The sequence below is a fragment of the Oryctolagus cuniculus genome, chromosome 11 (genome assembly GCF_051225735.1).
Source record: "Oryctolagus cuniculus isolate XC-2025 breed Fujian yellow rabbit chromosome 11, ASM5122573v1, whole genome shotgun sequence".
NCBI classification, from domain to species: Eukaryota; Metazoa; Chordata; class Mammalia; order Lagomorpha; family Leporidae; genus Oryctolagus; species Oryctolagus cuniculus.
Window position 1 is genome coordinate 34,286,013 of NC_142877.1, and position 22,144 is coordinate 34,308,156.

The 22,144-nt window shown below is 41.1% G+C and overlaps 1 protein-coding gene across 50 annotated transcripts in view; it reads left to right on the forward strand.

Moving 5' to 3' along the window:
- The window catches only part of PLCB4 (phospholipase C beta 4), a 440,816-nt gene that overhangs the window by 378,456 nt on the left and 40,216 nt on the right, over nucleotides 1-22,144 (forward strand). For 28 of the 50 annotated variants that reach the window (XM_089307289.1, XM_089307288.1, XM_089307279.1 and 25 more), the window contains 9 exons: nucleotides 903-1,044; nucleotides 1,697-1,781; nucleotides 2,130-2,254; nucleotides 4,027-4,078; nucleotides 7,038-7,140; nucleotides 8,234-8,398; nucleotides 10,409-10,613; nucleotides 18,572-18,660; nucleotides 19,370-19,520. In XM_089307289.1, coding sequence (XP_089163415.1) covers nucleotides 903-1,044; nucleotides 1,697-1,781; nucleotides 2,130-2,254; nucleotides 4,027-4,078; nucleotides 7,038-7,140; nucleotides 8,234-8,398; nucleotides 10,409-10,613; nucleotides 18,572-18,660; nucleotides 19,370-19,520 — 1,117 coding nt within the window. Of the gene's footprint in view, nucleotides 1-902; nucleotides 1,057-1,696; nucleotides 1,782-2,129; nucleotides 2,255-4,026; nucleotides 4,079-7,037; nucleotides 7,141-8,233; nucleotides 8,399-10,408; nucleotides 10,614-18,571; nucleotides 18,661-19,369; nucleotides 19,521-22,144 lie in introns of all 50 variants that reach the window. The other 22 variants (XM_070052074.2, XM_051846249.3, XM_051846237.3 and 19 more) reach the window with 1 other exon arrangement.

Sequence of the window (22,144 nt, forward strand, 5' to 3'; positions counted from 1 at the left end):
CATTCAGACTCATTTCTCTACAGACTGTGAGGGTTGGGACCAAGAATCTGTCCTAACAACCTGTCATAACACCTGCAGGCAATTCTGATGCTCACTAAACTTTGAGGCTCATTGTTTTTTACCCTGTGCCTCAACATATGAAAATATAAATGATAATACCTGGTATACAGAAGAGATATGGTATCTTCAAAAACTTTGTAGAAACATGTTTTTGCATTAAAATAAATTAATCATCTAGAAATTAATTAATTAATTGAAGGGCAGAGAGAGTGAGAGCAAGAGAGAATCATCCATTTGCTGGTTTGCTCCTCAAATCTCCTTAATAGCCTAAGACTAGGCCAGGCCAAAGCCAGGAGCCAGGAACTCAATCTGGGTATCTGAAGTGAGTGGCAGGGACCCAAATACTTGAGCCATAACCTGTTGCCTACCAGGATGCACATTATCAGGAAGCTGGAATAGGAAGTGGAGTTGGAACTCAGACTGAGACATCTGCTATGGGATCTGGGTGCACCAAACACCTACTCTTAAACTTATCTTTTAAATCCCTTGTTTCATGAACTTTTTGAAGTACCCTTGTATTGTACAGCCTTACTGTGACATCAGTTATAGTTGCTTGAATATTTTAATGTCCTTTGAAACTCCAAAAATGTCCTAAAAATGTGAAGATATGCCTAATGTTTTATGATTATTTTCTTTTGCATTATTTGGGAGCTACTTTCTTTTGCATTATTTGGGAGATTTCTACTTTTTAAATTGTTCTTCAATACAATTGGGAGGGAAGGGTCTTATTTTTCAGTTTGTGTGTGTATGTACGTGCAAACTATCTTTAGGAAGAGTCTAGCATATATCTGTGGATCTTGTAGAAGCCATCGACTCTTATGTTCTCTTCTTTGTGCTCACAGGGCCTGGTTACTGTAGAAGATGAGCAGGCGTGGATGGCATCTTATAAATATGTAGGTGCTACCACTAATATCCACCCGTATTTGTCCACAATGATCAACTACGCACAGCCTGTAAAGTTTCAGGGTTTCCATGTGGCTGAAGGTAACACTACAGGTTAAATGCAATAGCCTTTTTTTGTCTGCTTTTCTTTCATTTTGCTAATGAGCTCTGATCTGACTTGGTCCCATCTCACCTTATAATTGGCATGTCCTTGGCATGGGGTGGCATTGCATTGTCATTCCCAAAATCATCCACAAGGTGGCTCTGAAAGACTGTGAACTTCTATTAGAGTTCATGTTTTCATAGGACTTTTTAAAATTAAAAGTTGATAACAAAAAGCATACAAGGGATCTTCAAAATGTTCATGGAAAGTGGGTATTCTGAAAAAATTATGCATAATTTTCATTTTTTGCCAAAATAAAAACATCTTTTAATTCCATTTGTCTCAGGAGCTTTTTGAAGCATCCTCCTATACAAAATTTTAAAAACTGTTCATAGTCATTTCTGGGATAGTGGAGCCATCATGAAAAATACATATTTCAGGGATTACCCTGGCAATTGGAATACATGTAGTTTATTTAATGACTTCAAGTTTAATTCACAGTTTCTTTATCTTAAAGTCAGTGGTCTCCATCCATAGGATATTAAAACTAGGGACTCCTGACATGATCACGTAGTGTTCACCACCAAGCTTTCAGACTCAGGATGCTTGGAACTTTACTTTTCTGAGTGCATCTTTGCTTTTCTTTTGCAGAACGCAATATTCATTATAACATGTCTTCTTTTAATGAATCAGTTGGCCTTGGCTACTTGAAGACACATGCAATTGAATTTGTAAAGTATCCTTTATATAACAGGTAGAAGGAGGGTTTGGTGTGCTTTGATGAGGCAGAAGTCTCTAAAATAGATAAATATCTGTGATTTCGTTTTGGTTGTAGCGCCAATAAAATATCACATGTGAAAGACCATGGCAGCTGTGACAGCTGGCTCCGATGTGAATGGTGTTTATCATCCCCAGGATGGCCTGTGATTTCCTACTTCAGCATCCCTTACCAAGGTGGTATTTGTGGTTTTCCTCTACGTGCTTGTCATTGTTAGTTTAGCCCTTGATTGCTTTAGCTCTTGGTTGTATATTTACCTCTGCTGTAGTACTGTTGTTTGTCTATCTTCCTTAATAAGTTACACAGTTATAACAAACGGCAAATGAGTCGCATTTACCCAAAGGGAGGCCGAGTCGATTCCAGTAATTACATGCCTCAGATTTTCTGGAACGCCGGCTGCCAGATGGTTTCACTGAACTATCAAACCCCAGGTAAGGAGTGATGTCCAGTGACCTCGAATTCCATGAGAATGCTTTGACAGAACAGTACCACGGTGTCCTCAGTTAGCTGTGGGCATTTAAAAAGAAAAGGAAAAAAAAAAAAAGAAGCAAGCATCTGGCAAAACAGTGTGTTGTCAGATTTGTATAATGGTGAGATACTGAAAACCCAGAATAGAGCAATAAAACAGTGGTAGAAGATAATTCGTTTTGATTTAAATTCAAATTCCTTTAATTAAATCCATGGGTATTCTAATAAGCATTACCACCTATCCCAAATTATTTGTTATTTTTCTCCCTTTTTGATCAAATTCTTACATTAAAAGGAAAAACTTTGGGTATTAATGTCCAATAACCATAATGCACTTCTCCTTTGGAAAATTCCCTGGTCACTGTGAACATTTAGCATATATGAGTGTTATGGTGGCAACTCACAGTAAAAATACAGAATGTTATCAGATAAACTCTAAATTTCAGTGGAAGGAGTTATAGATTTTTAGAGCTATTGATCTACAAATTGGTCCTCCAAAGTGTATTCAAAAGCAGATTTCTAAAATATAAATATTCTTTTTCCTCTTGGAAGGAGATGGACAAATTTTTATAAATGCATAAGCAATTTTTTAAAGTTTTCAAGGTTTGCTTAAGAGTTAAGGACTACACTATTTAAAATACAGATAAAACTATGAAATAGAATAGATAGAAATTCTCCACAAAACCTATTCATTTTATATGGTTAATGCTACAACACGGTTTGTAAAATTGGTAAAATAAAAGAGAAGCCACAACCAACAATCCTTTTTTTTCTTCATCCGTTTCCACATGAGGGCACCATTCGTATTTCCGGACTGAGGGTCTTTACCTTTCCCGGTCCACCCAGCAATGGGTGCACCTTACTGCCTGCTGTCATGGATGCAAGTGACTGCATTTCCCACCCTTTGATCAAGGCTTCTCAGTCAGGAGAAGCTTCTGCTAATGGAGTCAGCATTGTGACACTGCACAGTCCTGGCTGTGTTAGAGTTAGACCCGGCACGAGGACAATCCCCAGGAGTTTCTAGCAGGGGCAAAACAAAAGGCACTACTGATGTTACATACGTGAAAAAGGGTCCAATGATGTCCTCAATTGTCGGTGGGTCGATAGTGTGGATTACCTGATTCTAAAGCAGCATATTCACTAGGCCAGCTGAGGTTGGATTCCATCATGTTAGCTTTACCTACAGCATTGAAATCTATGGGTTTACCCAAGAAGGTTTCATCCACTTGCAAAAGAAAGACCATAAGCCATGCCCTGCCTGGTTAGACTGCTGAGGAAGAATTCTCCCTATGTCTGACTCTGAGAATGAGCCAGTAATTTTTGCATGAGCCTCACTTAGTTCATAGTTTATTCTTTTTAATGGAGTTTGGTATTCATGCTGACCCTGTTTCCCTGGCGTCCCCTTCCTCCAGGGGCAAGATGCACATGCTCTCCCACTTTATATAGCAGCCCTCCCCACTGAATGACCAACCTTGTAACACACAGATGAATCTCATTTTGAAAGCAATTCTGGCATGAGCTTTATGAAAACATGTTTTGTGGTTAAATTAAAGACGAGGTCATTCCAACATGGAAGAAAGTTTTGTGCCTTAACACAAGCCAGCAGCGCCTCTGTGGTGTTAAAGGCTGATCTTAGGGTACAGGAACAATCTGATTTCCATTGTTTAAAATCACCATGTCAGGATCTTCTTTGTCCAGGGAGATGAGATGCTAAATTATTTTTGTCTCTTGACAGATTTAGCAATGCAATTGAATCAGGGAAAATTTGAGTATAATGGATCGTGCGGGTGAGTAATGTGATTTAAACTGTTGTCACCTAGTGTCAAGACTCCATACTAGAGCTATAATGAAACCATGTCATTTTTAATTAGCAGCTGCTGAGTGTGAGCTGTGTTTGAGGATTTCGATGGAAATAAAATCTCTGGGTAGATTGTATTTGCAAATATACATTCGTAATCTATCCCATTTTGTTAGCAGGTTATTTTTTAACCTAAAGTGAAGTAGTTCATCCTACACATGCACTCTAGAGTTTAATTCTTTCACTTTAGATTCAATAATGGAGGCTCTTTTATTTGGGACAGGTAATGATTTTTGCTCACTTGGATGTGAACTAGAGACATAAATACTAAATATGTGTGTTTTACCAGGACAGATAAAGAAATAAAGTAATTTTCAAATGTAATAAAGTTGTGGATGTCAAGTTAAATTTAATTCAGCTGGGAATAAACCTTTGCCTTCTCTTGATTCTTTTGCATGTCATGTAAACAGAAGCTACCCAAGAATAATAGTATGAATTTTGTCTAGTATACAGTAATAGAACTCTTTAGCAGCTATGAGTGAAGAAGTGAAAAATGAAGTATAATTCTGCAAAACACTGAAAGGTTAAATGAAAACATGAAATTAGAATTGTGTAGAGATGAAAAAGCAATATGGCTATTTTTTCTCTCATGTTTCTGTATTCATGTAGCACTTTACTTCAAAATGTTTGTGGATAATGGAATCAAAAGATAAGTTTATTTTTAGTTCAAAAAGTTGTGAAATTCATGCATATGAAGTATCTTCAAAAAGTTCACAAAAATACACATAATGAGAAGACTGTGCATAGATTTCAATAATGTTTTGTACCAAATAGATGTATTATTTAATTTCATTTTTCCATGGACTCCTGGAAGTACCTTCTTCCCAACTTGGAAAGTAATGCCATCTTAACAATATTTTATTCCTAATCAAGACACATTTACGGCCGGCGCCACGGCTCACTAGGCTAATCCTCCGCCTTGCGGCACTGGCACACCGGGTTCTAGTCCCGGTCGGGGTGCCGGATTCTGTCCCGGTTGCCCCTCTTCCAGGCCAGCTCTCTGCTGTGGCCAGGGAGTGCAGTGGAGGATGGCCCAAGTGCTTGGGCCCTGCACCCACATGGGAGACCAGGAGAAGCACCTGGCTCCTGGCTTTGGATCAGCGCAGTGTGCCAGCCACAGCGCGCCAGCCGCGGCGGCCATTGGAGGGTGAACCAACGGCAAAGGAAGACCTTTCTCTCTGTCTCTCTCTCTCACACTGTCCACTCTGCCTGTCAAAAATAAATTAAAAAATAAAAAAATTTTAAAAAAGACACATTTAGGCCGGCACTGCGGCTCAATAGGCTAATCCTCCGCCTGCGGCGCTGGCATCCCGGGTTCTAGTCCCGGTCGGGGCGCCGGATTCTGTCCCGGTTGCTCCTCTTCCAGTCCAGCTCTCTGCTGTGGCCAGGGAGTGCAGTGGAGGATGGCCCAAAGTCCTTGGGCCCTGTACCCGCATAGGAGACCAGGAGAAGCACCTGGCTCCTGGCTTCGGCTCAGCCACAGCGGACATTGGAGGGTGAATCAATCTCTCTCTCTCACCATCCACTCTGCCTGTGGAAAAAAAAAAAAAAAAGACACATTTATTTAGGTCTTCTTTAATTTTTTTAACTTTTTTTCTGGTTTTCAAAGTAAATGTACTTATTTTTGTTAAATTTGCTCATAAGTATTTTATTCTTTTTGGTTCTCTGGTAAATTAAATTGTTTTTATTAATTTCAATATTGGATCATTCATTGTTAGTGAATAGAAATAAATACAATTGACTTTCATGCATCAGTCATGTATCCTGCAATTGTGCTGAACTCATTAATTCTTTTTTTTTTAAGATTTTATTTATTTATTTGAGAGGTAGAGTTACAGACAGTGAGAGGGAAAAACAGAGCGAAAGGTCTTCCTTCCATTTGTTCACCACCCATATGGCCGCAACGCCCGGAGCTGCACCAATCCGAAGCCAGGAGCCAGGTGCTTCTTCCTGGTTTCCCACCTGGGTGTTGGGGCCCAAGGACTTGTGCCATCTTCTACTGCTTTCCCAGGCCATAGCAGAGAGCTGGATTGGAAAAGGAGCAGCCAGGACTAGAATAGGCACCCAAATGGGATGCCAGCGCTGCAGGTAGAGGATTAACCTACTGTGCCACTGCGTTAGCCCCGAACTCATTAATTCTAATAGTTTTTTTGAAATTAATTCCTTAAGCTTTTCTGTATACAGGATCATATTATTTGTGAATAGAAATGTTTTTGCTTTTTTATTTACAGTCTAGATGTCTTTTATTTCACTTTCTTGTCTAATTTTCCTTATTAGAAAGTAGGGAAAAAAATCAGTCCTTAATTTTACCTGCCTCTAACTGAAATTTCACATCTCCTTTGATTCTGAATGTAATCCGAAAGCCACAATAATTTTCATGGTACTATGAATATAAATATAAAATATTTTCATATGTCATTTATATTGTTATTGATCTCACAAAGTATTTTATGCATATCAGTACTTTGAAAATATAGGAGACATTAGACTTATCAGATCTCAAAACTTAATGTATTAATAAAGAATCATTGATAAAGAAGTAGAATGTCAGATACAGTTTTTGTATCTTGATGATGTTTTTGTATCAGCTATGATGATTGAGTTTTCATTGTTGTTATCTTGTGGAATAAGTTGTGATCTGTCTAACAGGCCTATGGTATAAAATAAAGTTCAAGAGAAGAGGATCATCCTCGTCCCATTGAGGCTGCAATCTAGGAAACATTCTGATGCACTTTCGTGTTTTCCAAAATGACAGCACCTTCTGCCTAAAAGTCTAGCCCCTGAGTTACTGATGGAGAAAAACAAGTATTTAGTATTTCAAATTGTAGGTGTTTCATCTTTATAAAAAGATACTACTGTAATAAGTTCCTGTGCTTTGGTCCTACTAGGTACCTTCTCAAACCGGATTTCATGAGGCGGCCTGATCGAACATTTGATCCCTTCTCTGAAACTCCTGTTGATGGTGTCATAGCCGCTACTTGCTCAGTGCAGGTAAGGACCCTGCTCTCCATAGTGCAGAGTAAATTTATATACAGAAAGTTCTGAAGAAATCACAATGAAAATATTTATTGTCAGATTGTAAGATCCAAGTGTTGCTCTCCACTTTGATTAAAAATCCCCCTTTTATGAGACACACTTTCTCACTGGTAAAATTACTAGCAACCTTGAAAAAAAAGCATCATAAGGTACCCAATATGTGCTTCTATGTATATGAACTTCTGGAGAATGAACACTATAGTGACAGAGAGTAGATCAGTGGTTGGTTGCCTCTGGACAGAGGTGAAGGGAGGGATAAGATTAGGAAAGAGCACAACAAAACTATCAGGGATGATGGAAATGTTTGTTATCCTAATTGTGGTGACAATTTCATAGATGTACTCACTTGTCCAAACTTATCTAAGCATGCTCTTTAAATATATGTAGTTTGTTCTGTATCAGTTATGCCTCAAAAAAAAAAAAAAAAAAACTACTTCAAAATTGTTAGCTGTTAGAGGAAAAAAAAACCTAAAACATGAGTAGTCATTTGGAAAGCATATGAAAAATAGTCTCTCCATAGCTTTATAGTAGGTAGAATTTACCATTGTTCTTTACAAATATATAATGCTGTCATGATTGACCAGTGTTAATATCAGTGCAGCATAACAGTCAAATTCTAACATTGCTTTTCTCTGTGTACCTCTTTTCAAAACCTTTAAAATAACTCAGTACTAAGTATGCCGTAACAGATGGCCAGAGCTCTGAAGGGACCTTAGGGTGTATCTGAATCCATCTTTTCATTTCATAGGTGTGGACACGTAGTTGAAATGAAGATGCTGTGAGCACTATTTCTTTATATTATGTGACTCATGTACGTTTTCCTCATTATTTTTCTAGACAGTTACGGAAGGTAGAACCTCTGCCTAGAACAGCTTTTTGCATGTAGTAGTTGCCCAATAATGTTTAGGTTTGTAAGTACTGAATGCATCATTTCTGTAGGTAATTTAAATTCTACAAAATACAGAATTTTTTATATCCAGATTACTCTTTGTTACTACTGATTGCACCAAGTATACTTTTCTTTCATCCTACTTCTGTGTTGTTACAGGTCATATCAGGTCAGTTCTTATCAGATAAGAAAATTGGCACATACGTAGAAGTGGATATGTATGGATTGCCAACTGACACCATACGTAAAGAATTCCGAACACGTATGGTTATGAACAATGGACTCAATCCAGTTTACAATGAAGAATCTTTCGTATTTCGGAAGGTAGGGCATTCTTAGTGAGTCTCACCTCCTCAGTGGAGCCCCCCTCTTACATGGGATTGCCCAAGTTCCAGGTTTGCAATGCCCTCATGGGTGGACACCATCATAAATTAGAGTTCTTCCTTTCTTTGGCAGTAGCTATTATTTGCACCATTCCATTCACCAAGAGGTCAGGTGAGATGCTGCACCCAAAATTAAGGTCCATAAATGTCATTACAAATGGGTGAGTGGATACGGTTGTATCCCTCCAGAAAGTGTGGCTTCTTTTGTTATTCACAGGTTTTGTGCTTCATGTGCTATTTTCAGTGTTTTCCTTTTGTCTCTCATTACTATACGCTGGATCCCGAGAACAATCACAGTGGTTCTCACTAACGCTCAGTTTTTACTCTCTTAATCTTTTTCCCTTTGCCACCGTCTCTACTCTGTGATGATGTGATGTAAACAGGTGTGATCTGTTGTTTTTTTCCAATTTTTTCAATTTAATATATCTGGATTTGTTGCCAGTATTGCCAGCATGATAGCTAGAAGAATCCCTACACACATTTCTAGAGATCATAAAATTGAATCTTGCATTCTATGATGAACAAGGAAATATCCAATTTAGTTTTTCTGTGTAATAATTCTAGCTCCAACAACAAGATGACAATTCTGGAACCTTCCTTCTTCTTCAGAAGTTATATTGCCTTTCACTGCTATCAAGCACTTTAAGTTTTGTTTTGTTTCTTATTATTTTCACTTTTGTCTTTTGCATGAATCTTTTAAGAGTGGCAAAGCCCAGGCATCTACTCATAACATGAGGAACAGGAATGAGCAAAGTTGACAGAATTTTAGTTGCCTTCATGAAGCTGAGTTAAATTAACATCTCCACATACATGTAGACAACTAATATATTGCCCAGATATAGATAGTATTTAGATAAGCTGAGATGTCCTGGTTGCTTTTAGCTAATAAAAGACTTTTATGGACATTTGTTTTCCTTTGTCTTGTAACTGTTTTGTAACTACATAGAGATTCTGCCATCTGAAGTCAAATTTTTATGTCCGTGAATTTATATAGTTTGGAGATAACAGGAGTAGTCTTGAGATCAGAAGTATAGTAATGCTTCTCTGTTACTTATCCAACTCTATTTAATGTCTCAAAATGTGTTGAAAATTGAGAAGTGTAAGAAACAAGTGGAATCCAAATTTATATATAAATTTTTTTTATACATGATGCATTTCTTTGAAGATACTCTCCATATTTTCAAAACCAGGCAAAACTAGATGTCAAATGTACCCCAGGTAGTAGATACATCACAGAATCAGAACGCTGTCACTGGCAACTCTGAGATTAAGGAGTCACTTTATTCCTCAGAGTCTCTTTTTTCCTTACAGATTACATAGGTGGGTGTGGGGAAGGGTGACAAGGGTTGGAGTGGTAATTTTCACATCCATTTCAGCCAGCATTTTTGATGGGCTGATTTCCAAGAAACCTGTTCCAGTGGCCCTTCTTATTGTCTCGGGCATTTTAGTTTACACAGAGTACTTTATGAATGCAAATGGATTATGAGTTTATTTTCCTTAAAGAACCATTTAAGAGTAGAGCAGGGACCAGTGACTAAAGCCACCACCTGCGGTGCCAGTATCCCATATGGGTGGCGGTTCATGTCCCAGCTGCTCCACTTCTAATCCAGCTCGCTGCTAAAGGTCTGGGAGGAGTAGAAGAAGATGGCCCTGGTATTTGGGCTCCTGCCACCCACATGGGAGACCTGGATGAAGGTCTTGGCTCCTGGCTTCAGTCTGGCCCAGTGCTGGCCATTGTGGCCATCTGAGGAGTAAACCAATGGGAAATCCTCTCTCTCTCTCTCTCTGTCTTCCTCTGTTTCTGTAACTCTGAATTTCAAAATAAACAAACCTGTCTTTAAGGAGACAAGAAAGGAGCAGAGCAGTATGGGTATGGTCCAGATTCCTAGAGATGTGGTGCTTGGGAGCTGCATTACAAAAATCTATGGAAAGTTCTGTTCTTTGTTTGCAGGTAATCCTGCCTGACCTGGCTGTCTTGAGAATAGCAGTGTATGATGACAACAACAAGCTGATTGGCCAGAGGATCCTCCCCCTGGATGGCCTCCAAGCAGGCTACCGACACATTTCCCTGCGGAATGAAGGAAATAAACCATTATCACTGCCAACAATTTTCTGCAATATTGTTCTTAAAACATATGTGCCTGATGGATTTGGAGGTAAGATAAACATTTGAGTGCAGAATATGATGTAGACAAAGTCCTCAATTATAAGATTAGAAGACATTTTGCCCATGGTTGAAAAAAATAATAAGGTCTGTTTCTGTCAGTGAAGCCAACTCTGGCAGCCTTGAAGAGCTCAAGGATAAAGTGTAACCTCAGGATTCATATAAGAAGTGGAAGGACAAGACCGGATTGTCTTTAAAGGCCTTTCTTGTTTTAAAATATGATAATTTTATGTCCTGTATTAATTCCTACAAATATGTTTTGTGATGGATACATTTACAGCTACAATCAAGGTGGGGAAAAAATAAAGAATGAGATACTGTAGATTTCTTATCAATTAGTATCACAAGAAAGTTTAAATTGAATGCAGCTATCAAAATGTATACATTTTCTTCCAAATGCACAAGAGAGTTCATTTTCAAAGAAATCCAAGTCATCAGTCCACACTGGCTTTACTAAGGTCATCAGTAGTAGGAATCATGACTAGAATGAGTCATAGGTTTGGCTTTACAAACCCCAGCTAAGGTAAGAACAGTTTTTAAAAGATCTAAATTCTCTGTTTATTGATCCTTAAGGAAACAGGACAGCAGAATAACTGTATCAGATTAACCAAAGTTTCAAATCCAAGTCTCCACTTGTAGCTGATGGCCCTGGGAACATGATGGAATCCCTCAAACCTTTCATTCCTTACCTCTAAAAAGAATACTTTTGTCTCCCTCATAGCATTCTTGTGAAGTGTTTACCTCTGTAGTACATATAGCAAGGTGTGTGTGTGTGTGTGTGTGTGTGTGTGTGTATAGACCCAGTTACAATTCCTGTACTACTCAACACTTCACTATTTTGTTTGGGAAATATGGGGTTGTTTTGTTGTTTGAGTTTAGTAACGTATGCTTCTCTAGAGGGCAGATTTTCTGCGATGAAGCATCATCTTTAGCAATTGGATTGTAAGTTCAAAAAACAAATCAAGCCATGAGGATGTTTCAGTTGCAGATTCACAGTAAACACTCCTTTCTTCTTCTCCTAAGTCTCTCATAAAAAAACAAATCATGTTGGAAGCCACCACCACAGTAGCAGATAAAAGAGCCCACAGAAGAAGGCTGGGAGAGGGAATTACGGGGCTGAGTAAGTGGGTCAGAGAAGGAAGCAGGGCACTGGCGCCTATGTTTAAGGGCTTGCAGCTTAGAAAGCCAAGGAGTGTGTAACAAACATCTAACACATTGTACGCATTTTACAAGTGGTATAAATGCCTAAAGTACAGGATTTAAAAGCTTTTGCCTCTTTGTATGTTAAATTTCAAGTGAAACTCTATAATTCATTCTTGAGAAATTACTCATTTGATTAGAAAGGTAAAGAAATTATTTATGGAGCTCCTGTTTCATGCCAAGCACTTTATATGAGTCCAAAATTGTGAAATTGTTCAGATGTGAATATATGTAGATCTATGCTAGAGAAATATCTGTACTTATTTATAATGCAACTTTTTGCCAGTGTTCACATTTAAGTATTGATTCCAATTAATCTCTTCTTGTTTAAAAAATTATTTTATTTATTTGAAAGAGAGTTACAGAGACACAGAGAGAGGTCTTCCATCCAGTGGTTCACTCCCCAGATGGCCGCAACAGCCGGAGCTACACTGATCCAAGCCAAGAGCCAGGAGCTTCTTCCGGGTCTCCCACATGGGTGCAGGGGCCTAAGGACTTGGGCCATCTCCTACTGCTTTCCCAGGACATAGTAGAGAGCTGGATTGGGAGAGGAGCAGCCGAGACTAGAACTGGTGCCCTTATGGGATGCTGGCACTTCAGGCCAGGGTTTTAACCTGCTGTGCCACAGTGTCAGCCCCACCAATTAATCTCTTCTAACATGTGGCTGTGGCCACTGTTTTGTTATCAGGAGCATTTGGCATTTCTGAACTGTGTTACGATTGCTCAGTTCTGCAGTGGATGTCAGCCTCAGATTCAACATTCAGACACAGTTTATTCAGGATTCTCTGGTCCCATCTCACTCTTTTCTTTCTAAAGATTTATTTATTTGAAAGGTAGAGCAGGAGAGAGACAGAGATGGAGACAGAGACGGAAATGGAGACAGAGCTGGAGAGAAAGATCTTCCACTCCCTGGTTCTCTCCCCAAGTGGCTGCAATAGCCAGGAACAGGCCAGGGCAAAGCCAGAAGCCAGAAACTCCATCCTGGTCTTCCACTTAGTTGGAAGAGGCCTAGGAAGCTGGATGGAAATAGGGGCATTTGGGCTTCAGTATGGGATGCCAGCACCACAAGCAGCGATGTAACCTGCTACAGCACAACCCTGGCCCCTGGTCCCGTCCCTTTCCATTCTAAGAAACCAAGGGTAGACACTATGAGGTTTAATGGCCTTAATTGAAAATAACAAAAGAAAGGCCGGCGCCACAGCTCAATAGGCTAATCCTCTGCCTGCGGCGCTGGCACACGAGGTTCTGGTCCCGGTTGGGGCGCCGGGATTCTGTCCTGGTAGCCCCTCTTCCAGGCCAGCTCTCTGCTGTGGCCAGGGAGTGCAGTGGAGGATGGCCCAAGTCCTTGGGCCCTGCACCCACATGGGAGACCAGGAGAAGCACCTGGCTCCTGCCATCGGATCAGCGCGGTGCGCCGGCCGCAGTGCGCCGGCCGCTGCGGCCATTGGAGGGTGAACCAACGGCAAAGGAAGACCTTTCTCTCTGTCTCTGTCTCTCACTGTCCACTCTGCCTGTCAAAAAAATTAAAAAAAAAAAAAAACAACAACAAAAGAAGAATTTGAGGACTATCTTTTTCCAAATGTGTCTCTTCTTTGAAGGAGCCTTCTGCCTTATTCTGTATTCATATTTCAAGTGTTTAGCTAACCCCATAGTCAGACCTGAGTGTTTATGTGCTGTACCTGTGCAGGAGGAAATCTGTAGAGTCTGTGTTTCCTAAGGTGATGATTCTCTGTTGATTGGCTAGGAACAGGTTTGAAATGAAACTGTCCCGTCACACCTCAACATTTTCTAGGGGAAAAAAAATCGTCAGTATACCTCATCACATTTTTATTGGGCTGAAGAAAGATAATCTGGATCCATTACTGTCAGTCCTCTGCTTTCCTGGGCTTCATATCCATGCACCCAAGCAACAGCAGGTTTAAATTATTCAGAAAACAATTACATCTCTACTGAACACATACAAACTTCTTTCATTTTCATCATTCCACTGTGATGATTATCATTAGGCACTGACAGCTCTGTATTCTATATGATTTTGAATGTATTTAAAATCTCAGTAATACCAGGTGGATGACACCATTTTGATAGGAACAACAATAATATTCCCAAGGCTTTTTCAAGTTGAGGTGATTCTTTAGGTAGGGCCTGGTCTTTATAAAAGATTCAGCCTAGCTCTTTCTTGAAGTTCTGTTCTGTGAGGTCACCATATAATGATGAATCCCCACTGATGTTTTTGCTGCTTCCACAGTTGCTCGTAATTAATTCCACCCACCTGTATCATATGCTTTTTAGAGACTTTGAGCTCAGGCTGTCCCAGCTCCCTCACAGCAAGAGATAGGTCCAAAGCCCACATTTTCCACCTAACCCCTCTCCTACTACAAAGGCAAGGGATTTCAGTGTGATTGCTTCTCCTTCTCAGTGCTATAATGTAACGATGCTCAAAATACTCAGAGACAACAGCAAAAATGGCTACCATGAACTTCTGAACTCTTCGAGGACAGCTCTGTTTTAAGCAGCTCAGGAATAAAATATCTCTGGGCTGAAGAACAGAACTTATGTCTCTTAACATGGAGAAAGTAATGTTTTAAAAATTATTTATTTAAGAGTCAGAGAGAGAGAGACATAGATAAAGAGCTCCCATCTGCTGGTTCACTCCCTGAATGCCTCAACAGCTAGAACTGAGCCAGTCTGAAGCCAGGAGGTTGGAGCTCAGTCTAAGTCTCCTACCTAGATGTTGGCAGGAATCCACCTACTTGAGGCATCACTGTTGTCTCCCAGGGTCTGCGCCAGCAAGAAATTAGAGTTAACAGCCTAGCACTGAACTGAACCCAGGCACTCCAGTGTGGGATGGCAGTGTCAACTGCTATGCCAGATGCCTACCCCAGAAGCTAAATTTTGACATTGAAAAAAAGGTAAATTGGGCCGTTGCTGTGGGATAGCGGGTAAAGCCGCCACCTGTGGTGCTGGCATCCTATTGGGGTGCTGGTTTGAATCTCTACTGCTCCACTTCCGATCCAGCTCTCTGCTATAGCCTGGAAAAGCAGTGGAAGATGCCCTCTACACCCACATGGGAAACCTGGAGGAGGCTCCTGGCTCCTGGCTTTGGATCAGTGCAGCTCCAGCTGTTGCGGCCATCTGGGGAGTGAACAAGTGGATGGAAGACTGTCTCTCTCTGCCTCTGCCTCTCTATAACTCACTCTCCAGATCAGAAGTGGAGCAACTGGGACTGAAACCTGCAACCATATGGGATGCCAGCACTGCAGGCGCCGACAGCAGCTTTACCTGCTATGCCACAGAGCTGCCCCAGCCCCCAGCAAGATTTAAAAACAAATTTTTCTACATTTGCTATTGAGAAGCAAAGAGTTATTAGATACCACAGTGATAACTGCAAACAGACCTAGTAGAATACATTGATGCAATATGTTTGGAGGGCAATTTGGTGAGAAGTACCATAGGACAAATATCCTTACCCATCATTCTAACTTCTAGGGAGTTATCCTATGAACATCTGCAGGGGTATGCTATGAAATGTTCAAGACATTCACTACAACCACATTTTAATAGCAAAGAACAGGAAGGATGACTCCAACAGGCAAGTCTTAAAATTAGCATAGTGGATCTATATTGCCAATATGGAAATGCTTCCGATATAAGTAAAGTAAAAACTAAAAAATGATACAGAAAACTATGACATTATTTGGAGTTTTCTTTCTTTCTTTTTTTTTTTTTTTTTTTTTTTTTTTTTGACAGGCAGAGTGGACAGTGAGAGAGAGAGACAGAGAGAAAGGTCTTCCTTTGCCGTTGGTTCACCCTCCAATGGCCGCCGCGGCCGGCGCGCTGCGGCCGGTGCACTGCGGCCGGTGCACTGCGGCCGGTGCACCGCGCTGATCCGAAGCCAGGAGCCAGGTGCTTCTCCTGGTCTCCCATGGGGTGCAGGGCCCAAGCACTTGGGCCATCCTCCACTGCACTCCCTGGCCACAGCAGACAGCTGGCCTGGAAGAGGGGCAACTGGGACAGAATCCGGCACCCCGACCTGGACTAGAACCCGGTGTGCTGGTGCCACAAGGCGGTGGATTAGCCTATTGAGCCACGGCGCCGGCCTGGAGTTTTAAAAGTATTTAGAATGATACAGGAAGTGATAACAACAGTAACTTTCTAAATGTAGGATTGGCAGGAGCAGATGTTATAACTTTCCATTCTATACTCCGTGCTGTGGCATAGGAGGTAAAGCCACCGCCTGAAGTGTGAACATTCCAATATGGGTGTCGGTTTGAGTCCTGGCTGCTCCTCTTCTGATCCAGTTCTCTCCTGTGGTCTGGGATAGCAGTGGAAGATGGCCCAAGACCTTGGGCCCCTGTACCCACATTGAGAGACCTGACTTCGAACTGGCTGAGCTCTGGCTGTTGCAGCCATCTGGGGAGTGAACCAGTGGATGGAAGGCCTCTCTCTGCCTCTCTGTAACTTTGCCTTTCAAATAAATAAATAAATCTTAAATTTTTTTAATGCTCACTATGTGTATATATTATTTCTATCAGGAAAAGGAAGAAAAAATTTAAACAGAATTATATATCCCATGTGATGAAGACAATTGTAATTAGAAAAGTAATTTTGCAGGCCAGCACCATGGCTCAATTAGGCTAATCCTCCACCTGCGGCGCCAGCACCCTGGGTTCTAGTCTCGGTTGGGGCGCCGGATTCTGTCCCGGTTGCTCCTCTTCCAGTCCAGCTCTGTGCTGTGGCCAGGGAGTGCAGTGGAGGATGGCCCAAGTGCTTGGGCCCTGCACCCGCATGGGAGACCAGGAGAAGCACCTGGCTCCTGCCTTTGGATCAGCGCGGTGCTCCGCCGCAGTGCGTCAGCCGTGGCGGCCATTGTGGGGTGAACCAACGGCAAAGGAAGACCTTTCTCTCTGTCTCTCTCTCTCACTGTCCACTCTGCCTGTCAAAAAAAAAAAAAAAGAAAAGAAAGAAAGAAAAGTAATTTTGCTAATGCAAAACTTATAAACACATATCATTTAAGATGTATAAACTATGTAGTGTTTTAAGTTAATAAGAATATTTCTTCTGTAATGTTGGTAAATTATGAGAAGTTATATGAAACTCTGAAAGTACCTGGAACTCTTCAAAGTTATAAAAAGATGAAGCTTTCTGTTTTTTATATACAAATTATTACTGAGAAAACACTGGAGAAATATTCCAGTTTATCTACAATGGTACCAAAATTGGCTTTAAATATTAATTATATTTTTTCTATATAAAAACAAGACTGAGTGGGTACGCTAGCATTGTGGATTAAGCCACTTCTTGGAATGTCCTCTTCCCTTATTGGAGTGCTGACATTGAACCTCTGTCTGTGCCTTTTTTTTTTTTTTTTTTTTTTGATGGGCAGATTGGACAGTGAGAGAGAGAGAGAGACAGAGAGAAAGGTCTTCCTTTGCCATTGGTTCACCCTCCAATGGCTGCCACGGCCGGCGCACTGCGGCCGGCGCACCACGCTGATCCGAAGGCAGGAGCCAGGTGCTTCTCCTGGTCTCCCATGAGGTGCAGGGCCCAAGGACTTGGGCCATCCTCCACTGCACTCCCGGGCCACAGCAGAGAGCTGGCCTGGAAGAGGGGCAACCAGGACAGAATCCGGTGCCCCGACCGGGACTAGAACCCGGTGTGCCAGCGCCACAAGGCAGAGGATTAGCCTGAGCCGCGGTGCCAGCCTCTGTCTGTGCTTCTGATCCAGCTTCCTGTTAATGTGCCTGGGAAGTGGCAGATGGTGGCTTGAGGACTGAGTTCCTGTCACCCACATGGAAGGTCCAGATGGAGTTCCTGGTTCCTGGCTTCTGCTTGGCCCAACCCCAGGAGCTTTTGTGGGCATTTGGAGGAGTAAACCAGTGGATAAAAGTCTCTCTCTCCCTCTCCCTCACCTTCTCCCTCTCTTTCTCTCTCTCTTCCAAATAAAGTGAATAAATAAATACGTTTAAAAATAAGTGAAACAAAAGAAAAATAAGACTTAGTACTAGTGGCACATTCTATGTATCAGGTATTCTTTGCATTTATCAACTCACTGAATTTTCACAACTACCTGGCAGGGTAGGTGTTCCTGCCCTAGTTATCAGTTGGAGTCTGAAGCTGGAGACAGATATTTATCAACTTGCTCAAAAACACAGAAATAAGAGTTAAGAACCCAAGACACAGGGGTGGGCATTGTGGCAAAGCAGGTTAAGCACTGCTTGGGACTACTGAATCTCATAATAGAGTGCTGATTCAAGTCCTGGCTGCACTGTTTCTGGTCGGGCTCTCTGCTGATGCACACCAGGGAGGCAGCCGATGACAGAAAAAATACTTGCCACCCATCTTCAGCCTGGCACAGCCTCAGCATTTATGGCCATTGGGGAGTGAACCAGCAGGTGGAAGATTTCTCTGTCTTTTTCACTCTCACTTTTTCCCTTTCAAGTAAAATAACAAATCCTTTATTAAAATAATTTTCAAAAAGAACCCAACGCATTTCATTCAGTTTGCCCTACCACCCTACCTTCATTTTTTGGAGAAAAAAATAAGGAGAAAGAGAGAAAATGATCTTGCCATCACTTATTTCTTGTTTTCTGTAACTAATTATGACTTCCTTATGTCCTAGGAGAAGACACATAACAGAAAGAATAACAAGTTTCCAGAATGACAGAGTATATCAGTTGAATCTTCTTGGATATTTTCAGTAAAATAAAATAGCAATAGCGCAGTGTTGTTTTTTTTTTTTTCTTTCAGATATTGTGGATGCTTTATCCGATCCAAAGAAATTTCTTTCAATTACAGAAAAGAGAGCAGACCAAATGAGAGCTATGGGCATTGAAACTGTAAGTAAAAAATTTGGATTATGGACAGCTGAGTTGGGGAAGTTTGGTTGTCAAACTGATTTAAAAAGCACTATAAAGCCATAAATGAATGCAGGAGGTTTAAAGACTTTTTTTTTTTTAAATGAGCATATTAGTGCAGCAGTAGTTTCCAGGGTCTACAAAAGACTAGAACAGTAAAATGTGACCAGTGTCAGAAAAACACACTTAATCACCGGTCGTTTAACTCATATCTGAGGACTCTGCCTCATGCAGAGTGAAATGGAAAACATCTGGAATGCTTCTAGGAAAGGTTAATATCTTTTTATGATATATTGAGATACTGGCTAATTCAGTGAGTTAATGAAAATGACATTTATTTCATTCTTATCAGTTTTTCATTCTATCCTCCATTCCAGTGCACATATGCAGTGTTTGTTTCTTTGTTTTCAAGTGTTCCTTTTACCATCTCTCTAACAGCTAGAAAAAGAGAAGCTATACCATACTTGGAAAGGGTTGGATCTTTTTTCAATTGCTTGACCCTGTGGTTCAAGTCAGAGGAAACCACATACATTTTATTCCTGCAAGGCACAGACCCTTTAAGAAAGTAGAAGTGTGGCAGAGGAACAGGAAAATTGCATGGGTCAGAATCGATTTAGTAAAATAAAGAATGTGCAAGATATTTGACCTTCTGTGGCATTTACGTGGGTTGGTATGAATGTTTCTGTTCCAGAGTGACATAGCCGACGTGCCCAGTGACACTTCCAAGAATGACAAAAAGGGAAAGGCCAACACAGCCAAAGCAAACGTCACTCCACAGAGTAGCTCTGAACTCAGACCGACCACCACGGCCGCCCTAGGTTCTGGCATGGAAGCCAAGAAAGGTGAGGGAGAGACGTTTTCCCATTCTTTATCTGTTTTGGCGATTTTAGACTCATTCTAAATAGTCTTTTCGGAAGAATGTTTTTAGAATTGTTCATTTTACCAATTTTCATTGCTCCATAAAGCTCACAAGCAGTGTATTTTCTGGTAGACTGGATAAACTGCTTAATTTTCCAGAGTGTTTAATAGTCAACATTTGTGCTTCATCTGCTAGATCTGCTGCACCTTAGTTAAATGGCACACAATATCTACAGTTTTAGAAAATGTTTAAATTCAGTGCCCTTTGTGGCAAAACCTTTCCCTCAGTGATGCCATTATCTGACTCATCCTCACTCTCTTCCAAATACTATTGTGGTGTGGAGGCATCCGTACCGGCAATGGGCTCACAAACCAGCAGTCATGACTTCTGGGGCATTTCTAAATTCCCTTATTGGTAATTTCCCCTCATGCATAGATTTAGCATTTATTATTATTTATTGAGCATTCATTATTATTTAGCATCCATTATTATTTATTTATAAAATTATCAGATGGGTATTTGAAGGCCAATTCCATGTGGTTATTTGCAGATGAAACAGATCATCTGAGGTGTCATCAAAGAATGATGTTCCCCATGGGATAATATTCAGCTGATATGCAGGAAAATAGCCACACTAATTATTTAAAGTGGGCTTCCATTCTAATTGGGATGGCATCCACTCTGATTGGATGACACTTGTCCCATACTGGTAATGAAGTTAGTATTATATATATCCTCCTTGACCATAAATCATTTACTAAACTCCTTCTTGTTCTTCAACAAGAATTTCTCTTTCTGCAAGTGGTTTTTTTTAAAAAAAGATTTTATTTATTTGTTTGAGAGGCAGAGTTACAGACAGTGAGAGGGAGAGACAGAGAGAAAGGTCTTCCTTCCGTTGGTTCACTCCCTGTATGGCCGCAATGGCTGGAGCTGCGCCAATCCAAAGCCAGGAGCCAGGAGCCAGTAGATTCCTCCAGTTCTCCTACATGGGCACAGGGGCCCAAGGATTTGAGCCATCTTCCACTGCTTTCCCAGGCCATGGAAGATTGCTGGATCAGAAGAGGAATAGCCAGGACTAGAACCGGCACCCATATCTGATGCAAGCGCTGCAGGCAGAGGTTAACCTACTGTGCCACAGCGCTGGCCCCTGCAAGTGTTTTTTTACTTAGTATATACAAGGAAACTTCAACAAATTAATGGAAAAGTAGAATTAAAAGATCGGCTTATTTTGGTGCAACCAAATTGAAAACTCTGCATATGGAGGATCACATAAAATATGTATTATGAAAAACAATGCATGGATTTCAGAACTTTTTGCTTTTAATTCCATTTTTCCTTTACATCTTTTAATTCCATTTTTCCATGAACTTTTTGAAATGACCTTGTACAGTTCCCTTTAATGTGTGATTCCAGGGTAATTTGTATAAGGGAATCAAGTTGTTCATGAACTTAAGTATACACAGTGCTACAGTTTAAGGTATGAAATGGCAGGCTTTCCCCAAACCAAAGCACCATAGTAATTTAGCAGGAAATGAAGTGTACATTAAGCTTTGTGAAGCAAATTAGAAAATGAGACTGCACAAAAGTAGCCCAATTTGTACTGAATCTGCAGCTGTTTGTTCTTCCCTGGAAAGAACATGAAGCAAGGCACAATTCAGGCTTTGTTTTTTCCATCCCAGACCTGGTCATTATGAACATTAGCAACTCAGACAGAGGTCACCAGTGGAAAATGAGAGAGTTTGCATTTGAAGTTCTTGCATTACACCCACTAGGGCGTGAGATGTTAGTGATTATGGTATGTTAAGTGGCCTGAAAAGCAATGCAGTGTGACCAGCTTACAGAGGGCAAAAGTGATCCTGGCTCCGGAAGGGAACATGCCAGTGTTTAGAGCAACCCCACCCCTGCCTCCAAATGAGGCACATTTGAAGCAGCCAAGCAGCTGTCACCTCCATGCTAGACTGTTCCACATATGCTCTGAGAAAAGGGTCTGCCCGCTGTTTCATTTTGGCGTTTAATTCCGGAGACCTGGATGCCTTACGGTAAGCCCCAGTACTTGGTTCTGTGAGAACAGCCCACATAGCTTCGTATGAGGATGTGACTGGGGATGATGGGGTAAGGACAAGTTCCCACACAACAGCCAGCACAGGCAGAGTGTGGACAGGGCTGACTACCCAGACACAGAAAGAGACTGAGGGGCCAGGTCCCCGTTAAGCTGAGTCTTGAACCACAGATCTGACTTGAGCAAGAAGCAACAGTGGAGGAATCCAGAGAAGCAGCGTAAGAAGCACTGACATCTGGTACCAGTGAGGGACCTGTGCTTTAGTACTAACTTTTAGGAAAAAGGCATAGAAGAATGAGAGAGAAGTTTGTGGGATTCTCTCCAGCGTTTTCCATGATTTAGGGTGAGGTAGATGCAGGGAGATGAACTCTACTCCAGAAACCTTTGCAGGAAAGAGATGTCATTTGAAAAAGCAAACCTCTGTTCTCTTTATAAAACTGTCTTCACGTGGGTCAACCCTAAGCAGACCCCAAGACAAGATTTGCAGCACAAGTCGTTTATTCAGCGGATACAGCAGATGCAAGTAGGAGTGTGGGGAAGTGATACAG